Source organism: Rhinatrema bivittatum, chromosome 6, assembly GCF_901001135.1.
Source record: "Rhinatrema bivittatum chromosome 6, aRhiBiv1.1, whole genome shotgun sequence".
NCBI classification, from domain to species: domain Eukaryota; kingdom Metazoa; phylum Chordata; class Amphibia; order Gymnophiona; family Rhinatrematidae; genus Rhinatrema; species Rhinatrema bivittatum.
The window spans coordinates 58,570,055-58,590,867 of NC_042620.1; the positions used below are offsets into that span (position 1 = coordinate 58,570,055).

At 41.2% G+C, this 20,813-nt stretch overlaps 1 protein-coding gene across 1 annotated transcript in view; it reads right to left on the minus strand.

The window, feature by feature from the left end:
• The window catches only part of LRP1B (LDL receptor related protein 1B), a 3,516,099-nt gene that overhangs the window by 807,960 nt on the left and 2,687,326 nt on the right, over window positions 1-20,813 (minus strand). The window contains 2 exon segments of the mRNA XM_029607894.1: window positions 1,538-1,663; window positions 6,425-6,617. Of these exon segments, the coding sequence (XP_029463754.1) occupies window positions 1,538-1,663; window positions 6,425-6,617 (319 nt within the window).

The window sequence follows — 20,813 nt, forward strand, 5'->3', positions numbered from 1 at the left end:
CCTGCCTGACACTGGCAGTATTTTGACAAAGACTGTCTGCAAAGTATATTTTTCTTGAACCCATTCAATTGCAGAAGTTTCTAGAACCAGATAACCCCTAGTTCCTGGTATACATCGTTGCAGATTAAAAGAGTTTTGCTATATTCATGTGCCGTACCATTAATTTGAAAATAAATGTAATTTTTTTTTCTTCTAAGATCGCCTTTATAAGATCCCCTCAGGATTTCTTGGGACAGTAGATTTGAGTCTATGATGTAATTCCATATTGTATGGAAAAGTTATGTTTACATTTACTTTATTTATTTATATTGAATGGAAATGTTATTTGTCAAATTTGCTTTAATAATCTACGCACTGTATAATGTTTACAATTTTGTAAATATTGAAAAATTCAATAAATAGTAAATTGCAAAAAAAAAGAAATACTGCCAGTGTCAGGCAGGCGGCCCCATTTCTCGCTGGAATTCATCATATGCAATGAGTGACGGTCTCCTACTGCATCATAGTAAGATAAGTGAAGAGACTTTAGCAAATGCAAATGAGTTGGGTTGATCGTTAAGGAGAGTATTGGCACAATAATACCTAAAAAAACCCCTTTAAAGGCAATTTTTTAAAAAAGCCAAAACTTAAAAGAAATATATAAAAAAAAAATTTTTGAAAGCACTTATACTTTGCACTTTTTTGATTACATTAAAAATGGTAAAAACTTGAACTGGAGTCATAACCAACATATGGTTATCACTTATATTAGTGCTACTGGACAGCAGAGTACATTGTACTAACATAGTTCCATGATTTGCTGTTTTTTCTACTTTGAATCTATACAGAACACATTATCCATGCACAATGAAATTATATTATGTGCTCCCTGTAAATACCCAACTTTCAATCAATTTACATTTAATCCACTGCAACGGGGATCAATGAACAAAGCAAAGAACACTGATGAGTGGGCAGCCTTGTCTTATGCTCCTTTTTATGGATAATGGAGCAGAGATACCCAAGTTGGTTGTGATGGGACAAACTAGCTTATTGTAATAGCTTTAACAAGTTCATATATTTTGGACCAAATCCATACGCCTTGAGAATCACAGATAAATATATTCTCACAGTGGAATCAAAGGCTTCTTTATTATCGAGGAATACAATTTCTTCCTCTTTCTTCAACTCAGGTTGTAAAAAAATTGATATGAAATATCTGCCACAGATTGTAAGTAATTGGCCTTCCCAGTAAAAAGCTGGCTTGATCCTTGATATTAGTGACCCTTTCTTACCCTCCAGGTGCTGGGCTATAATTTTTTCTAATATCAATTTTCATCAAAAATAAAGGCTGATAGGATGCGTAGTACAAACTGCCTTTCTCAGCTTTCAGAAAAATTTCTATTAATAATTTTAATTTTTTTAGGGTATGAGACATATTTCCATCAGGAAACAGTTGTTTATATAGATTTGGAAATGGGAGTCAGAATAGATTGCTACAAAATGATATTTAAGATCATATGCTTACTTTAATTTAATATTGCAACATATTACTTACTCACACATCTGTGGTTATCTAGCATTATTCGATCTCCTCTGCAGGAACAGTTCACCTGACCATCAGGAGTCAGGAGACACAGATCATGACAACCTCCGTTCAGTGTTGCACATGGAGACAGTTCACCTAAAACCAAGCAAAGAATCAAAAAACTATTCTGATTAAAACAAAAAAGAAAGTTACCTCTAATGATTCTAAACGTATTTCATCTTTGTCTTTGAATATATGAAATCTTGAGAGATGCTCTGCAGGACACATTCAAACACTCATATATACACATGAGAGATAGATATATGGAGAACATATTAATTCCACATGTTATAATAATGAACATGACCAATCCTACAGAGCTCCTCTCAAGATCTCATATAATCAAAGATGAATACAAAATGATGCCAATATTCAAAAGATCTAGCTATTTAACTTTTAAGAGAAAGGTTCCTAACTCTTCCAAAAACTAAATTCTTTCTCTCTACAGTCCTAAACTTAGGGACATATTTTTGGCAGGCATCTACATTTAGGGACCTTAAAAGTGGGCAGGGCCAAGGGGCAGATTCAGTTAGGTGATTAGCACTGATATCTAGCACACAACATTTAATTTAGGATTCTAAACTTCGGTGAAGCAAAATGTGTTCTAAATTTAGGACACAAAGTTAAAGTTATGTACCTATATTCAGCCCAAAACTTAAACACCTAATATCAGTTGAAAATAGGTACCTAAGTTAGGCACCTACATTTTGATGCTCCAGACTATTTGAATCACAAATTCAAATAGTCTGGAGCACTATCTTCAGCAGGCCCTCACCAGTGGAACTCGATCCCCCCAGATCTAAGACTAGAACCCAATCATCAATAGTTCAAAAAAAGACTGAAGACCTGGCTTTTCCAACAAGCCTTCCCAGACTCTCAATTCAACTTAGACGGAAAGACTTCCTAAATATGAGGTATCCCCAAATTATGGACACCGCACCAAGTCCTACTATCAGGACTCTGCAACTGTACAACAATCTTTGATTCCAAAAGTTCATGATATTTTATTGTATCTATTTTGCAGCATTAGTTAAACTGTATATATAATACTTATTTATTACGATGTTAAACTATAATATGTATTTATTACAATGTTAAATTGACATCCAGTTATATTGTTCCATCTGTTCTACGGTTCTATGTAAAGCCCCTCTCTCTGTTGGGCAGTTTATCGTTTCATGTAAACCGGAGTGATTTGTAGTTCTTACAAGAACTTCGGTATATAAAAATTAAAAATAAATAAATTCAATGAGGCCTATATTAAAAAAAAAAAACAAAACAAAAAACTGAGCACCTAAATTTAGAAAGCTAAGAAAGTTAGCCACCTATTGTCAGCCAAAAATTCAATTAAATTTAGGGTTGTGAAGCTTAAGTTGCTAAACGCAGACATGCTAATCATTTGCCTAGATTTAAGAGTCTTAGGGGTCATTCATCAAAATGTGATAGGGTGTTATCACAGACGTTAGGGTCCTAATGCCCGTGATAACGTCATAACACATGCGATAAATATCGCAACGTGAAATGCATATATAAATTTGAAAAATGTATTCAAGTGGGAGAAGTAAATGGAAATGAGGGTTGTTTAATGTTGCATGTGATAACATAACACACACTATCACAGGATTTAACTACACCTTTTCTCTTGGTGTTATGCCTGCAATAGATGTACATTATAAATCCTGTTGAAATAGAGAGAGAGAGGGAGAAAATGAGAGCCTATGTGAAGGTCCATTGATTTTTTTAACTATTTATGCCACTGTAAGAGGGGGCACTAGTAACTCAGGGTGAGTTGGGGTTTAGGGGCAGTTTAACATGCACAGTCATACGTACAAAGAGCACAGTTATCATCAGTGAAGGTTTAATGTGATTTGGAGGGATGAAAGGTGAAAGAAGAGTAGATTTCTACCATTTTCTCTCTACCTAGCTTGATGCACTAACTACCTAGCTACAATCAAGCAAGGTAGAGAGAGCATTCTACAGATCTACTCTTCTTTCACTTTTCATCCTGCCAAATCACATAAAATCTTCACTGATGGTAAATCTGCTATTTGACAATATCACTGTGCATGTAAAATTGCCCCCCCAGAACCCACCCCACACCACAAACCTCACCTCAATACTAGTGCCCCCTCCTACAGTGGTATAAATAGTAAACTTTTTTTGTGAGCCTCTACAAAGGTGCTCTGTCTCTCTCTCGCTCTCTCTCTGAAATGTAATAAAAGCCTGTCTGGGCACTTCTCAGCTTGTGATGTGGCAATAACATGTGTTGTGGTAAAACAGGTATGTGAAGCAGTACTAGGACAATTACCCAAACCACAACTTTTTTTTTTTTTTTAACATGGGCAGTATTCTTGCTATATTTATTGCAAAATGATGAATCTAGACCTAAGTTAGGGGTTTGATGCAGACAATTTTTATTTATTATTTTATTTATATTCCACTGTTTAGCACTTCAAGAGGATTATATTCAGGTACTGTAGGTATTTCCATATTCCTAGAGGATTTACAATCTAACTGGGTGATGCATCAAGCACTGGTAGTGCTTTAATACTTGTTGCATAAACATATAGGGGCGGATTTTAAAACCCCTGCGCGTGTAAATCCTGCCGGATTTACGCGCGCAGGGCCCTCGCGCACCGGCGTGCCTATTTTGCATAGGCTGCCGGCGCGCGTAAAGCCCCGGGACGCGTGTAAGTCCCGGGGCTTTCGAAACGGGGAGGGAGGGGGCGTGTTTGGGGGATGTTCTCAAAACGACGTGGCGTTTCGGAGGCGTGCTGCGGTGTTTCGGGGGCGAGCCCGGGGGCATGGTGCTGGCCCTGGGGCGTGGTCGAGGCCTCCGGACCACGCCCCCGGGACCGGAGGACAGAGCGGGGCTTCCGGCGACGCACGCAAAGTTACGCCTGCTTTCAGCAGGCGTAACTTTGCCGACAAAGGTAAGGGGGGGGGGTTTAGATAGGGCCGGGGGGTGGGTTAGGTAGGGGAAGGGGGGGGGAGGGGGGGGGAGGGCGAGGAAAAGTTCCCTCCGAGGCCGCTCCGAAATCGGAGCGGCCTCTGAGGGAACAGGCAGGCTGCGCTGGGCTCGGTGCGCGCAGGTTGCACAAATGTGCACCCCTTGCGCGCGCCGACCCCGGATTTTATAAGATATGCGTGGCTACGCGCGTATCTTATAAAATCTGGTGTACTTTTGTTGGCGCCGGAGGCGCCAACAAAAGTACCGGCGCGCGTATTGTTTTAAAATCCGCCCCATAGGGTTAGATCTTAAAAAAATACGCGATTGCGTACTTTTGTTCACGCACCAGGCGCGAACAAAAGTACACTGGATTTTATAAGATACACACGTAGCCGCGCGTATCTTATAAAATCCGGGGTCGGCGTGCGCAAGGGGGTGCACATTTGTGCAACCTACGCGCGCCGAGCCCAGTGCGCGCTGCCTGTTCCATCCGAGGCCGCTCCGATTTCGGAGCGGCCTCGGAGGGAACTTTCCTTCGCCCTCCCTCCATCTTCCCCTTCCTAACTCACCCCCTGGCCCTATCTAAACCCCCCCTACCTTTGTCGGCAAAGTTACGCCTGCTTTCAGCAGGCGTAACTTTGCGCGCGCCGGCCGGCAGCCCCGCTCCATGTTCCGGTCCTGGGGGCTGGTCCAGAGGCCTCGACCACGCCCCCAGGTCGTTGCCACGCCCCGGGCCTGCCCCCGAAACACCGCGGCATGCCCCCAATACGCCGCCTCCCCGCCCCTTTTCAAAAGCCCCGGGACTTACGCGCGTCCCAGGGCTTTACGCGCGCCGGCGGCCTATGCAAAATAGGCGCGCCGGCGCGCGACAGCCCTGCGCGCATAATTCCGGAAGGATTTACGCTCGCAGGCCTTTTAAAATCCGCCCCATACAGTGCAATAATTTTGTGATAATGCACTTTTGCAACAACTTTTTTTGTTTTGGTTTTTTTACAATTGGGGCCATCACAGTTATTTGGGGATGGAGGAGGGGGCCACAACAGTCACTTGGGGGATGGGGGATTGGGATGTTAATTGGGAATGGGGGGATTTGGATCAGTGGTCAGGGCCACATTTGAATTTTTGATTTTGGGTAGGGGGGAAGGGAGGGCCATGGCCATCACCATGTGGATTTTTGAGGGGAGGTTTGGGGTCAGCACTAACACCTGCTCAACTACCCATGTGGATTTGATTTGTTTTCCTTGGGTCAGTGGCCCTCTAAGGTCATGGTGGTTCCTTGGGAATGGGGCCCTATCTCATTAAAGGGATGCTAAGCACATTCCTTTGTCCTATACTGTTTGGCCGTGAGACAAAATAATGTTCTATAGAGCCACAAAGTTTTTTCAGGGGAGGGGCCCCAATATGATGGCAATACCCTCTCCCCCCACGATAGTGGGACACCTCTTTCGATAAAACATTGCAGCTTAATGCATCTAGGGATAAGCTTGTACCAGAGGTAATGTAGTGTAAAGTGACTTGCCCAAGGTCACAAGAACTGGCAGTGATATTTGAACCCTGGTTTGCGTGGGTCCAAACCAGCTATAACCAGTGGGCAACTCCTCCATGCAAAATCAATGAAAACCCTTATTTTTCCCCAACCTAACTTCACCCCTATAGCCACCCAATTTTGAAGACCCTAAATTTAGAAGCCCTAGTGAAATAATGAACTTAAATCCAGGCAGTAAATTTCCAGAAAAGCCAAACTAGGAGCCTACCTTTAAAAGCTAGCAGTTGAAAAATCCTTTAGAGTGTGATAGAAGAAAATGGTGTGTGATATTATAACAACTTGATAAATATTACTGCTGTCTAATAGTAACAGAAGAAATAATAGCACTATTAATACTATTATTAATAGTATTACAACTCACATTTGTTAGTGTCACTGGCAACAGCAATGATGCCCATTGGTTGATGTGGTATATCAGATCGAAGAATTGTCGTATTTCCACCAGTATATTTATTGGATCGTAGTATTGCTCTCCTCACCCAGTCAGACCAGAAAATGTAGTCATCATAAACTGCTAGACTGAGGAAAGTACCTGGTCCAGACTTTACAATTACCTGAGAAGATAAGTGGAAGATTTACTGCATACAATTTAAATAAATCAGCCTTTTTTCTGTAACTTATCAAAGAAAATCAAGTGCAAAATATATACAAAATCAAACACATCATGGCTTTTTTTCATGTTGTTTTCATGCTGTGTCATTTTTTGCTTGATTTCATTTTTTTTTTCATTTTCCTCTAATTTTATGGTTAGTGCACACTAAATGGATTTTTGTGCACTAAATCCAGTTAGTGCGCATTAACACACAAAAATAACAAAATTTCAGATTTTTTTCTTTCGTTTTGTGGTTCCAATGAAATGAAACATCCTTTAAAAGAGTGTACATCCTTAATATACAGTAGATGGGCAAATATTTGGAGAAATTATGGGTTTCCACCAAAACAAAAAATACAATTAGCATTAAACATCAGTTTAATATCAGAATCATGTCAGCATTATTAACAATTAAACCTAGCTAATTATAAATCAACAGTTCAAAAGAAAGTCATCACCCTGATCCTAAGTAAAGCCTACCTATATTTAAATCCTTGCTTTAGCTGATTAATGAGAAACAGTTTGAACTGCTTATGAGAGCATGAATAATTTAAAAGGCTCCTAAGAGCCACTGGTAATACTTTCGAAAGAGTGGGTGCTATTCTAGGAAAAAAACATTCTCTGGTTCGTTCTAACTTTACCAATTGCTTTTACTAATAAAATCTCTTATCTCATTTCCTGACTAGAACATATTATTCTTAAGGGAACAGGATGGGAAAACATAACTGCCAAGTAAGTAGGACATGCACCAATTATTGACTGAAAGATTAATGTGAAAATGTTAAATTGAATCCTAACAGATACTGACAACCAAAGCTAAGTCAATAATGACGGTGAAGGAGGTTCCCACAATATACTACCTGTAATTAATCTTACGGTAGTGTTCTGTACCATTTGTAAACACCGTAACACTCTTTATGGGAATCCTACATTGATAAACTAGGTACACCTTGGTATCCACTAGATGGCCTTAGTTACTGAGGAAGCCCCAGAGGCTTGCAGGAATGGGAGGTCTTTTAGGCAATAAGGGGGAGGGTGGAGGGTTAGCCCATGTGACTAGAAGGCAATGTAGTTTTTCTTTCAGTAAGGAAAGACATGTTTTCAGTATTGTTTCCCAGTGAGATCCCCCGTCTAGCATAGAGAAGAGAGACACTGCCCGACCAGTCTTGGTGATTGGCTAGAGGGAAGAGGGATATAGATAGAATATTTTTTGCTTTTTGCTTAGAGCAATACATTTTTCCTGTTTCTACCTGCGCCTCCTGGGAGGCTGAAATCTCCTCTACAGAGGTACAGGAAGGATCTGCACTCACCCCTTCCCCCCATCAAGAGGAGGTAGCAGAGACCTGTGAATAAGATCCATTGTTTTGGTCAAAGTGGGGGTTTTTTTTTAATATTTGGGAAGGATGCATTTAGATACCCCCTTCCTTGCCTAAAGCTGGATGGTAAGAACTGTGCCAGCTAAGACCTTTCCTTCCAGAAGGTCTGAAGGATATCTTTCAAAGAGACTAGAGAATATCATTTGGAGAACTAAAAATCAGAGTTTCCACCCTGAGACATGGGACACAGGCAGGAGAAGAATGGGTGTGCCCATCTGAAAATCAGGTACTGTGGAAAGAAGGAATATCTGCCCTGGTTAAGATAGTCCAGCCAGCTTAGGACACACATTCATTCCACACCATGGATGAATTAATAGTTCTAAGTTCCAGTACAAAGGGACTCATCCACTGAATGATACACAGCTTAAATTTATACTACCAGGAGGACAAGGAATCTAGATATACTATGACACTTTATTAATTCATTTTATTGATTTTCATAAAATCAATATCAGTAAATATTATTTTGAACACCCATCCGGGGAACTCTGCCTGTCTTCTCCAAGTACCTGTCTCAAAGAGCAAGGGTAACACACACACTCAGAAGGTTTGCAGTGCCTGGGCCCAGAAGGCTAGCCTTCCCCCCACAGAAAAGAATCCAGCCCTTAGAGACCGGAGAATATGGGAAAGAATAGATGAGCTAGCCCACTTCCAGAAATCCTTTTATGGCCCTTTGGAATTAGACATATTCCCTGAAAAAGGGTTTCAATAGCAATAGTATATATGTCAGAACCAGGACTTGCATGGCTGTTTGCAAATCTTATGTAGTTAAATATAGTTTAAGTTGTTAGACCAATCTCAGTCGAAAAAAATGCCTTTTTTATTTCTAGTTGAATTTGTCTTTGGCTGACAAGGTTGGAGACTAAATTTACTCCTGCACTTTTTATCTCATTAGACAGCTTGATCCATATATTCCACAAAATGATTTTAAGGAAAACTGTTCTGGAATAGGGAATAATCCCACTCACAAAATTTGGTTTTTCCCACATTTTAATTATTTCAAGCAGTTCTGCTGTATTCAGTGGGTCATTGACTGAAAAAGTGACAAGTCATTTCTGGAAAGATATATTTGCCATTGAAAAGACAATGGGTTTCGTTATTCCATTTGAAGGCAAATTTCTGTTGTTGGGTGATATAGCCAGGTCCATATCAATCACTAATGGTCTTAAGGGCTTTATTCAACTTGCTCTGCTTATAGCGAGTAAATGTGTGCTGTATCACTGGATTGAACCATTACCTCCCATGTTTGCATTATGGCAGGAAAAGATGATAGAGCAAATGGAAAGACTGGGTGTAATATTATTGGCAAACAAAAAAAGTGGCTAAGGATTATGTTCATTCTTTGAAAATATGTTTTACTTTGTTAGCTGCACACAAACAAATTATACTTACAGAAATGGGATATAGAGTATCCTGGACTACTCCTTGACCAGATGGGGTGAGGGTACAGAGGGTGGTTGCTGGGTGAAAGTGTGTGGGGTGTGAATGTGCTGAATGGAAGTCTGAATGTGTTGACAGTAATGAGTAGGTTGGGTGGACATAAAGGAGAATTGAAAATGATAAAGCACTGCTATGCAGGATTATCTGCACAATAGTGAATCTTGTTTTTGGTAATTTTTGTACCATTTACTCTAACATGTTATTATGATCTTTTTGGATGTAATCTGTGTTGCTAGCATTAGCAATAAAAGTTTTTGGGAAAAAAAAATATTGAACATAACGAACCTCAGTCCGATCCCTGAGGCACTAGATTAATCACTCTTCTGTCCTTAGAGTGAGTTTCAGTTACCATTACCCACTGTCATTTGTCAATCAACCAATTTTAATCTATTCCACTTCTTTGTGACCCACTCCAAGGCAGCTCTTTTTATTCATGAGCCTCTTCTAAGGGACCATATCAAAACTTTCCCTGAAATACCAATTAACCACATCAAGTACCCACCCTAGATTTAATTCCCTAGTCACCCAGTCAAAATAATCTATCAGATTCATTTGACATGATTTCCTCTGGTAATAACTAGGGGTGTGAATCGTGTGATCGATCGTCTTAACGATTGATTTTGGCTGGGGGGGGAGGGAAATCTGATCGTCGTGTTTTTTTTAAATCGTTAAAAATCGTAAATCGGGGGAGGGCGGGAAAACCGGCACACCAAAAAACCCCTAAAACCCACCCCGAACCTTTAAAACAAATCCCCCACCCTCCCGAACCCCCCCCAAAATGTTTTCAATTACCTGGGGTAAAGTGGGGGGGGGGGGGTCCCCGACACGATCTCCAGCTCTCTGGCCACAACTGCGTTAAGAGAAATGGCGCCGGTGGCCCTTTGCCCTTATCATGTGACAGGGCAAAGGTAGTGCTGGTGCCATTTTGGTTCCTGGCTCCCGAAGTCACGCGTGCAGGAGATCGCCCCCGGACCCCCGCTGGACCCCCAGTGACTTTTGGCCAGCTTGGGGGGGCCTCCTGACCCCCACAAGACTTGCCAAAAGTCCAGCGGGGATCCGGGAGCGACCTCCTGCACGCGGGCCGTATTGCCAATCTTCAAAATGGCGCCGGCGCTACCTTTGCCCTCACTATGTCATATGGGCGACCGTCGCCTGTATAGATATATATAGATATATATAGATATATATAGATAGTTCTCTTTCTTTTCCTTCAACAGAGTTTCTATTAATTTCTCTGTCACCAAAGTAAGGCTAACAGGCCTGTTGTTCCCAATGTCTTTTCTCCTGCCATATTTGTAAAATGGGACCACTACCACCTTTCTCCAATATTGTGCACCACCCTGTTTTCGAGGTTCTATTTCTATTGAACAGGTACTTCAGAAAACCCTCAAGTACCTCACTGATCTCTCTTAGTATCCTGAGATGTATCTCATCTGTCCCCATTGTCTTTTCTAGTTTCAGTTTTGCTAATTCCATTCAAACATTCTCTTAACTAAATCTGAGAATCTATATATAAGTACCACTGTAAAGGGGCACTTTGAATAGGGGTGGGTTTTCAGAAGGTGGGTTGAGGTTAGGTTGGGTATTCATAGTAAAATTGACATCAGGAAAGAACTGTAGTCCTTAAGTGATGAAAAGGAGTATATAAATCAACTCTTGTTAGACTTTTCATAACTTATAAGAACACCAGCATGTAAAAGCAGTCTCAGGAAAATACACAGTCGAAGCATGAAAGGCCCATCATGGGGACACGATGACCAAGCTCATGGCCTTCACACATTCTGTTGCGAGCATGGATGGATGCTCAAGAGCATGAGCCCCTGTGAGTGGCATGACCTGCATGACCCTGGGGCTGGGTGCAGTCCATGCCGGTAGCGGATAAATGCATCCAGGCAGACTGGAATGGGAATACTCTTGACTTAGAACTAGGAACACACTTGACTTGGAACAGGAACACTTGGATATCCTGCATGTACCAGGAAGGAAGACCCAGCAACACAATTATGGTCTCTGGGGTAGTCCTTTGGCCACTCAAAAGTCTTTTTGAACGCTGCTTGGAAGTGATTTGAGTGTGAGGACAGACAGAGACTAAGGAATCAAGAGAAGAAGTGAAAAGGGGTTGCATATGACTTTAAAGACTTGAAACAAGGCAAAGACTTAAAAATGAAGGCACTGAAGACTTGGAAACATGAAGAAGTTCTGGGAGAAACATGCACTGTAGCACACATTGCACAATCTGTAGACTGGCCATGGACCAAGCTGATGACTGTGCAGACTCCACACTTGGAACTTAACGAGGACTTGGCATTGTGACTTGGAACATGATGAAGGATCTGAGGAGGTATGGCATTGCTGCGTGCCCTATACAACCCATGACTGGTTGCAGACCATGACAATAGTGATGTAGGTACTGGAATCAGGTACAAGTAGAAGCTGGAAGAAGAACTTCGAAGTCTGGTACAGGACTCAGGAACTCAGAACTCAGACTCAGGAACCAGGGATGGATGTCTGAAGACTTGAACCAGCAAATGAAGACTCTCAAGTCTCCAGACAGGATGAAGACTTGGAATCAGGAACAAGGCAAGGACTTGGATACAGAACAAGGTGAAGACTTGGATTCAGCGACATGGCAAAGACTTGGATTTAGAGGCAAAACAAAGAGACCAGGATGTCACAGGAACCAGGAGGCCAGGGACATGGAACAAGAGCAAAGGCCACATTTTCAGGATATCCACAATGAATATGACTTCAATGTATGCAAATCTATCTCATGCATATTCTTTGTAGATATCCTGAAAATCTGGCCTGTTTGTTAGGGATGTGAATCGTTTTTTGACAATTTAACATATCGTCCGATATATTTTAAATCGTCAAAAATTGTTAGAGGCGATATATAATAGGAATTCCCCCGATTTATCGTCAAAAATCGTAAATCGGGGGAAGGGGGAGGGGAAGGGGGAGGGCGGAAAAACCGGCACACTAAAACAACCCTAAAACCCACCGACCCTTTAAAATAAATCCCCCACCCTCCCGAACCCCCCCCCAAATGCTTTAAATTACCTGGGGTCCAGTGGGGAGATCCCAGTGTGATCTTCCACTCTCGGGCCACTCTCGGGCCACGTACCTTTGCCCTGTCATATGACAGGGCAAAGGTAGCGCCGGCGCAATTTCTACAACGCAGCGGAGGCCCGAGAGTAAAAGATCACACCGGGAACCCCCCCCCCTGGACCCCAGGTAATTTAAGGCATTTTGGGGGGGTTCAGGAGGGTGGGGGATTTATTTTAAAGGGTCGGTGGGTTTTAGGGTTGTTTTAGTGTGCCGGTTTTCCCGGCACACTAAAACACGATTTAAACAATATTTACAAACCTAAAACCACGACGATACAATTCCCTCCCTCCCCCAGCCAAAATCGATCGTTAAGACGATCGATGACACGATTCACATCTCTACTGTTTGTGGCACTTGAGGACTGGAGTTCACCATCACTGATATAAGGATTCTTTCTTCAAAAAGTAGGAGAATTCTGGAAGTTTTAAGTTGTGTCAAGAAATAATTAGATGACAAATAAAAATTTATAATAATTGACAAGGGTGTAGCCAAATCAAGAAATAAGTTTTTCAAGAATCTGGATAGCATAGGATCTAACTGAGAGGTAGTAAGATGAAGTGATTTCAGTAATAATTCAGTGCCAGCTATGGAGGTCAGGTTAAAGGACATGAGTTTACTGCCTAGATAGGATTCAGAAGGACGTGTACAAGAACAATCATTGGTAGAAAAATTCTTGCAAGTTCAACTAATTCCAAACCCAGTTTAATCTATTGGGCAATTAATTGATCCAAAAGCAACCTCATATCATCTGTCAGAGATATTTAGCTGAGTCTTCCTAATATTTACCTGTTGACATACAAAAATTATTCAGTCTTGTGCAAGAAATGTGTCTTCTACAGAAATTCTATAAATTTAAGCACTTTGTAGCAGTCTTCTTTACAAATATGAATCAAATCCACAAGAAAGGATGAGAAAAAGCAGAAATATTAAACAAATAATTCAGTTTGTGTTCACTAAAGAATACTTTGAAGAAGGGCTGCTGCTGGCTGACAAGAGTACAGATAGGTATGAGGTGATATCATTCAGCCAAGGCACTGTTAACTGGCAGTTGGACTCGGGCTGTATAGGCGCTACCTAATCCCTTTATGCAATAAGGAGATTAGCGCCTCCACAACGTGTGTCCAATGTGAAGCAAAACTAATAGTGTTCATCACATGCAAATGCATGTGAAAGAGGATATAAGCTATTCACTCCAAATGCAAAAAAAAAAAAAAATATGCGTCAAAGATGCACATTTTTGCGCTCAGACGTTAACACCTGCCCGGAGCAGGCATTAATTGCTGAGTGCTCCCAAAAGTTGTACAGAAAAGCAGAAAAAACAGCTTTCCTGTACATCTTCCTACTTAATATTGTTGTGATATTAAGTAGGAGGAACAAATCTTTAAAAAACTAAAAAAAAGTGCCGGCAGCCAGGTCCAGGAAACAGACGCACAATTAACAAGCGTCCGTTTCTTGAACCCCTGGCTGGGCACCATTTAGGTAAAACAGACACTGATAAATTTGGCATCTGTTTTCCTAACTGGCAGATGGCCGACGTTCGCCAGCTTCCGTTCTCAAGGAGGCACTAAGGGTGTGCAAGCGACCCCTAATTTAAATATTTCATGGCTTCCCCAGGAGGGGTACCTGGGGGCGTATTAGGAAAGCAGGCCCTGAGTGTTCAGCGCACGCATTCAGTGCACAATTATTGCATCGGCCCCATAACAATAGTATTTTAAATGCTATGCACGCGTACTTTATAAAATAAGGCATATTTTTTCTCACACTGCAATACACGGATTCCTTTTAAAATTTACAAGTGTATGGAAGAAAAGCCTTAATGAAGCTGGTCTTAGATTGTGAGTCATCTGGGGATGAAATACCTACAGTTCCTGTATGTAATCCACTTTGAAGTATATGAAAAAGTGAAATATAAATTAAATAAATAAGGAGAAAATAAATAAGTACCTATGGAGGTCATTTTCAAAGGAGTTACATGTGAAAATGTATCATTCTATAGTAGCAATTTCCAAAAGCCATTTGCTGGAGAAAAGTGCATTTACACATGTAAAACCCAATTTTCCACTATTTTTATTGAGGTGATGCACAAAATAACAAGAATTGGGCAAAGACAGCAAACCACATAACATCAGAGGAATATAAAGTAATGGCCTGTGCAATACAACACCAATGCCATCACTTCAGCTTTCATACTATTACATTATCCCATGAAAAATAGCAGACTTTAAGAGTTATTTTTGTAGTATAGCCCCTTAATTAAGTAGGATTGTCAAGATAATCACTGGTTCCTAGGGAGAGAGATGGATATCTGCAACCTCTAAAGGTGATGTCATCACTGGAAGTCCATGCAACCCAATTTTAAGCATGGAAATGCTTTTTAAAATCAGGTCCTTTGTGTATACCTTTACATTTTGTTGAAGTCCTTAATTTTATAGCCAAGGGTACCAATGTCAATAAAACAATAAAGTAGAAAGTGTGCATTCCTGTCCAATACCACTCTTCAACTCGAACATCACAGAAATAGTACCATTAATCAGCAAACTTGCTTCAGCAAATATACATAATAGCCTTATCCAGTCCAATATGGAATCTGTTAATCCTTTGTTATCCAACAGCCAAAACATATAGGGGTAGATTTTCAAAGGGTTGCGCGCGTAAGATACGCGTGCAACCCCAGAAAACCTATCCCTGCCTCCCCCTGCGCGCGCCGAGCCTATCTTGCATAGGTTCGGCGGCGCGTGCAAGCCCCGGGATGAGGATATGTCCTGGGGCTTGCAAAAAGGGCTGGATGGGGTCTGAGCCTCCAGGCCATTTGCTGCTGTGCCTGGGATCGCCGTTGGCCGGCGCACGTAACTTCTTCAACAAAGGTAAGGGGGGATTCTAGGTAGGGCTGGGGGGTAGGTTAGGTAGGGGAAGGGAGGGGAAGGTGTGAGGTGGGGGGGGGGGGCAGAAGGAAAGTTCCCTCCGAGGCAGGCTGCGTGGCTCGGCATCTGCAAGTTGCACAATTGTGCACCCCCTTGCATGCGCCGACCCTGGATTTTATAACATGCGCGCAGCTGCGCACGCATGTTATAAAATCGGGTGTAGATTTGTTCATGCCGGGTTGTGCGAACAAATCTGCGTCTGCGCGCAGGTTTTAAAATCTGCCCCATATTGCTAAATAATCTAATCAAAGGTTTTATTCAGCATCTAAACTAACAATAACCCCTTTTTTGTTTATTTTTGATACAGAGAACAGCCAAATCCTTCCAAAGATTATTAACTCCATGCCTCTCCTTTACAAATTCACTCAAAAAAGTCAATCAAATCATTTTCTTTTACCGACTCAAGGACTCTGATAACTCTCAAGTTGTTGTGTCATCCTCTATTTTCCTAATCCTCAGTTTTTTCCAGTAGCATCTTGTTCTCCTTTTAATATCTGCAAGCTGTATATTCATGCAGTCTATGCAAATTTATTATTCATTATTATTTAATGATTTACATTTAATATTCTGCTTTTTGCCATGATTGACCTCAAAGTAGATGACAATAATTTTAAAGTAGGTTACAATAATGTTACATTAACAAACAATATTGGTTGAAGATCTATATATTTAAAAACAGATTCATAGATAGGTTCATTTGTAGTTGATGTAGAAATAGGAATACTTCTGTGGTAATTAGCTTGACGGATAGGAAATCTCTATTGGTAATGCACATGTAATCCGGGCACCTTTTCAGGTTACTATTAAGCCCTAGTAATAGGCTTGCAGTGCAGTTAAAGAAAGGAATTAGGGAGAGAATCCATTCTGTGACAGCCCTCCTAGTGGCAGGGCTGAAATGGATATCCCCTGCAGAAAGATTTATAGCAGAGCTCCGCAAAGGGCTCTGGGGGCAGTCTAAGTTGGAAGTTAGAGAAAGTGGTTGGAATTTTTTCCTAAGTTACTTTTTGACTTACCTGGAGCCTTAGAAACCTTCTAAGATCCTCCAGGATGGGTTTGGACTACACTGCTATACTCTCTAACCAAGGTACAGAGTGATTTGTCCAGGGATGATGTTTGATGTTGAACTATTGAGTAAAGGAGCTCTGCTGAAGGCCTGGACTTTTCCGAGACTCAAGGATTGGAAAACCCCCAGTCAAAGACACCCAGATTTAGGGAAGACCTGCCCTTGAAGTGGTGGTGCTGTAGAGGACATCATAAGTTATCTATTTTGGGAAACAACAAAGTAGTTGGGGTTTTTTTCCAAGATCTGGGAGGAAAAGATTTTTCTGCCCCTCTTCCTACCCATTGGTGGACCTGAAGTTCCATCCAGGATCCCTAACACCTGGGATCCACATCCAAAGAAAGGACAACTAACTGTGAGTAATAAAATCATCTGAAATAGGGGTGGGCACGCACCCGTTGTCTTCAGTCAAGCCTGAGGAGCTAGAGACATTAGTTATCTGTGCCAAAATTAGATTTCTGCCATCTGGGAGGCTTTTCAACCCACCAAAGGGGCCATAACCTGAGGGATCTACTGCTCTACCTAACCTAGGAGCAACCGGATTTGTGGTCCTAATAATAGACTCTTGCATGGATAGAGGGCACAAGAGCTGTATATTAAGAGAAAAGAGAGAACTGTGGAGCTGGAAACCTATTTATTTGTGCTATTCAACCATGTTATTTGCAGTAAAATGTTTTTTTTTGGACACTCACTCAGTGATCCCTGTGTATTCTTTGGCACTCAGAGCTCAGCACATAGCACCCAACACACAGCACCAAGTGCAAAAGATCACCTAGCTCAGGGATTTTAGAAAATGAAACTAGCCACCCTGCACTGGGACCTGAGAGGACTCCTTACTATCCTTAGTCAAAAGGACCTGCACCTTGGGAAGGGAAGAGTGAGAGAAACTAGCCAGGGTTCCTGCCCTGTAGAGCAGATAAATAACTTTATGTTCCCACACGTGCTGGACTTGCACACCAGGGTGGGAAAACACTTGGCTAAAAAGTCATGCCTTAGCTTTCTTCCTGAAGGTGAGGTAGCTGGATATCAAGTACAGGGATAATGGAAGCATGTTCCAGATCTTTGGTGCAAAACAACTAAAGTCCCAAATTTTGGGCAGGATAGTCTAGCAGATGCCAGAGATGGGGAGGAAAGTAACGCAATTGGGAAGATCTGAGTTCTCTCTTGCGGCATAAGAGAGAAGGAATTTTGAGAGAAATTCTGGGGCCTGTTTGTTCATGTATTTGAAGACAAAGCAGAGTGCTTTGAATTTGATCCTGCTCTCTATTGGTAGCCAATGTATTCGAGATAGAATAGGTTTTATGTGATTACATAAAAGCCCATACTCATTGGTGAGGCCTAACTCAGAATATTGTATACAGTTCTGGAGGCCATATGACAAAAGGTGTTGAGATAAGATAGTCAGTCGAGGAAGGCAACCAAAATGATGCAGGGTTTGCACCAAAATCCATGAGACCAAAAGACCTGAATATGCTTCCCCTATTGGAGATAGCATGTGGGGAAGGGGGGGGGGAGCATGATATATACTTTTAAATAGCTGAAAGGTATTAAGAATGCACACAAATCAAACCTTTTTTAGTGGAAAGGAAGCTGTAGAACTAGGGCTATTGATATGAAGCTCCAAGTGGATAGACTTAGGGACAATATCAAGAAATATATTTTTCATGAAGGGTAGAGGATGCCTGAAGTGACCTCCCAAAAAAAGTAGGAAAGACAAGAACAGGAATGGAATTCAAAAGGAAGTGGATAAATACAGAGATTCCCTAAATATTCCTGCATGGAGTAATCCGTACGAAGATACAGTTATAATCAGCCACTAGTGCATTCAAGGGAAGTAATGTAAACAGTCAGATGGTTTAGCAATCTGTCCGTTTATATTACTTCAACAAAGATTTATCAAGCTCACTTATGATGGCATGGGTCATGTCTGACCATAACCTGCTTGTAGCTTAGATGGGGGCCTTCTTACCCTTAGCGTAACCTGTATGGTACAATAGTTTTAACCCTAAACACCTTGTTATGCAGACTGGAGGAATCATTGTGGTCTTTATCTGCCAATATTTACTATGTTACTATGACTCAATAATGTACAGAATTAATAGAAGATGCCCATTCTCCTTCTTTAGTGCCCCCTCACTGTTGAACTGTGCTTCCATACTACATTGTTACATCCTCTATTGTCAGGGATGTTTCATGTTATAAGCTAGAAGAAATGAAAGAAAATCTAAATATTTTGATCGCTTTGCAATTTTAAACTAGACATAAGTGGGTCATATTTTAAACTAAGAGGTAACCATACTTCATTTGAGCTATTTTTGATTTATAACATCTATATATTGTCCTTAATAGAAACTTTCTTTTTTGATTCCTTTCTGTTTTTTTTTTATCTGCCATAGTGATTTAAACCAAATCTGGCAAGAAGCATAGTCTCGGATTGAGACTGTGTACTGTATGCCAAGATTCAGCTAAATTGAATTTTCATAGGTGAGTGAAAAGCTGCTCAAAAACAAAGCTTTACATTGAAAAGAATGACAGGCTTTTATCCCAATCAATCTAAATTATGCCATTATAACCAAGTCAAACTATTAGAACAATTCATGTACTAGATTAGAGCAGCAATTGAAGCCAGACGGTAAACTGATTAACCTATCATTAAGAGCTAAGGGACAAGGTAACACCCTCTCAGGAAAAAAAAAGATTCATGATTTACAGTTACAATACCAGGGAGGAAGCTATTAAAACAAGGAAACAGAACCATCTATCTTGGGATGAGGAGTGGAGTATAAGACAGCTGTGAAATAGCACTATGCACAAATATAAATTCCTGCACAGCCTATACATCATCCAATCAGAGACATTGACATAATGCACAACTGTCAGTAGGATAAATCCTGGCTGGCAGTATCTATAAACAGACTATAAAAACAGATTTATCAGGAAGGCTAAAAAAGATTCCGAGCAAGAAGCATCAGTAGAAAAAATAGATTCATATGAGTTGGAACCAACTTGGGAGGAATTTTTCCTCACTAGCATACAGACTGTCACCCCATATCTTCTAACACTATCCTTTGATATTACGTTCCTGCTTTACATATCACCTTGAAACATTCACTTGGAAAAAATCACCTGAAATAGGGCTTTATTTAAAAATATGTATTCTGGTCCAAATTATTATTTGAAAATAAATGTTGACAAACATATATGCATGAAGAACATAAATAACAGAAATTTAAAAAAAAGAATAATCTAAAAAAAATACTTCATCATTTTTAAATTATGTTACAGTCATAAGCCTTTCTGGGATAATTGCATATCTAGATTAAAAATATTTTCTACCTAAAGAAAAAAAAGCCTTTCTTGAAAATTGATGTCATATTATTTAAGCAAATGAGTATGATCAGTTACTGACTTTTAAAATCTCTTTCTTCTGCTTTTAGACTGGGACAGATAAAATAAGAATTCAGAATTCTTATTATATAAAATTATATGCTTACATCAGTCACTGAGTGATGCTGTAACCATATACTGCACTAGAAATTAGGGATGTGCAGACCAAAAGTTTAAGTTCATAAGTCCATAAGTCGAAAGGGGGTCCCATTTGCGGTCAATATGGACATATGGAGAATTCCATAAGTTGAGTCTATGTCCATATGTGCAAATAAAAATTTAAACCCCTCACCCGCCTTAATCCCCCCCCCCCCCCCAAGACTTACCAAAACTCCCTGGTGGTCCAGCGGGGTCAGGACGCCATTCCTGAACTCCTTTGCAAGGAGCACGTGACGTCGGCGTCACGTTGGAGTGACGCGGCGTCACGTGATTCCCCTCGGGTTCGCTCCCGGACCCCTCGTTGGGCTCAAAAGGAACTTTTGGCCAGCTTGGGGGGGCCTCCTGACCCCCCCAAGCTGGCCAAAAGTGCCTTTTGGGCCCAACGAGGGTTCCGGGAGCGAACCCGAGGGGAATCACGTGACGTTGGCGCCACGTCAGAGTGATGCGGCGTCACGTGATTCCCCTCGGGTTCGCTCCCGGACCCCTCGCTGGGCTCAAAAGGAACTTTTGGCCAGCTTGGGGGGGCCTCCTGACCCCCCCAAGCTGGCCAATTCAGAATTCTTATTATATAAAATTATATGCTTACATCAGTCACTGAGTGATGCTGTAACCATATACTGCACTAGAAATTAGGGATGTGCAGACCAAAAGTTTAAGTTCATAAGTCCATAAGTCGAAAGGGGGTCCCATTTGCGGTCAATAAGGAC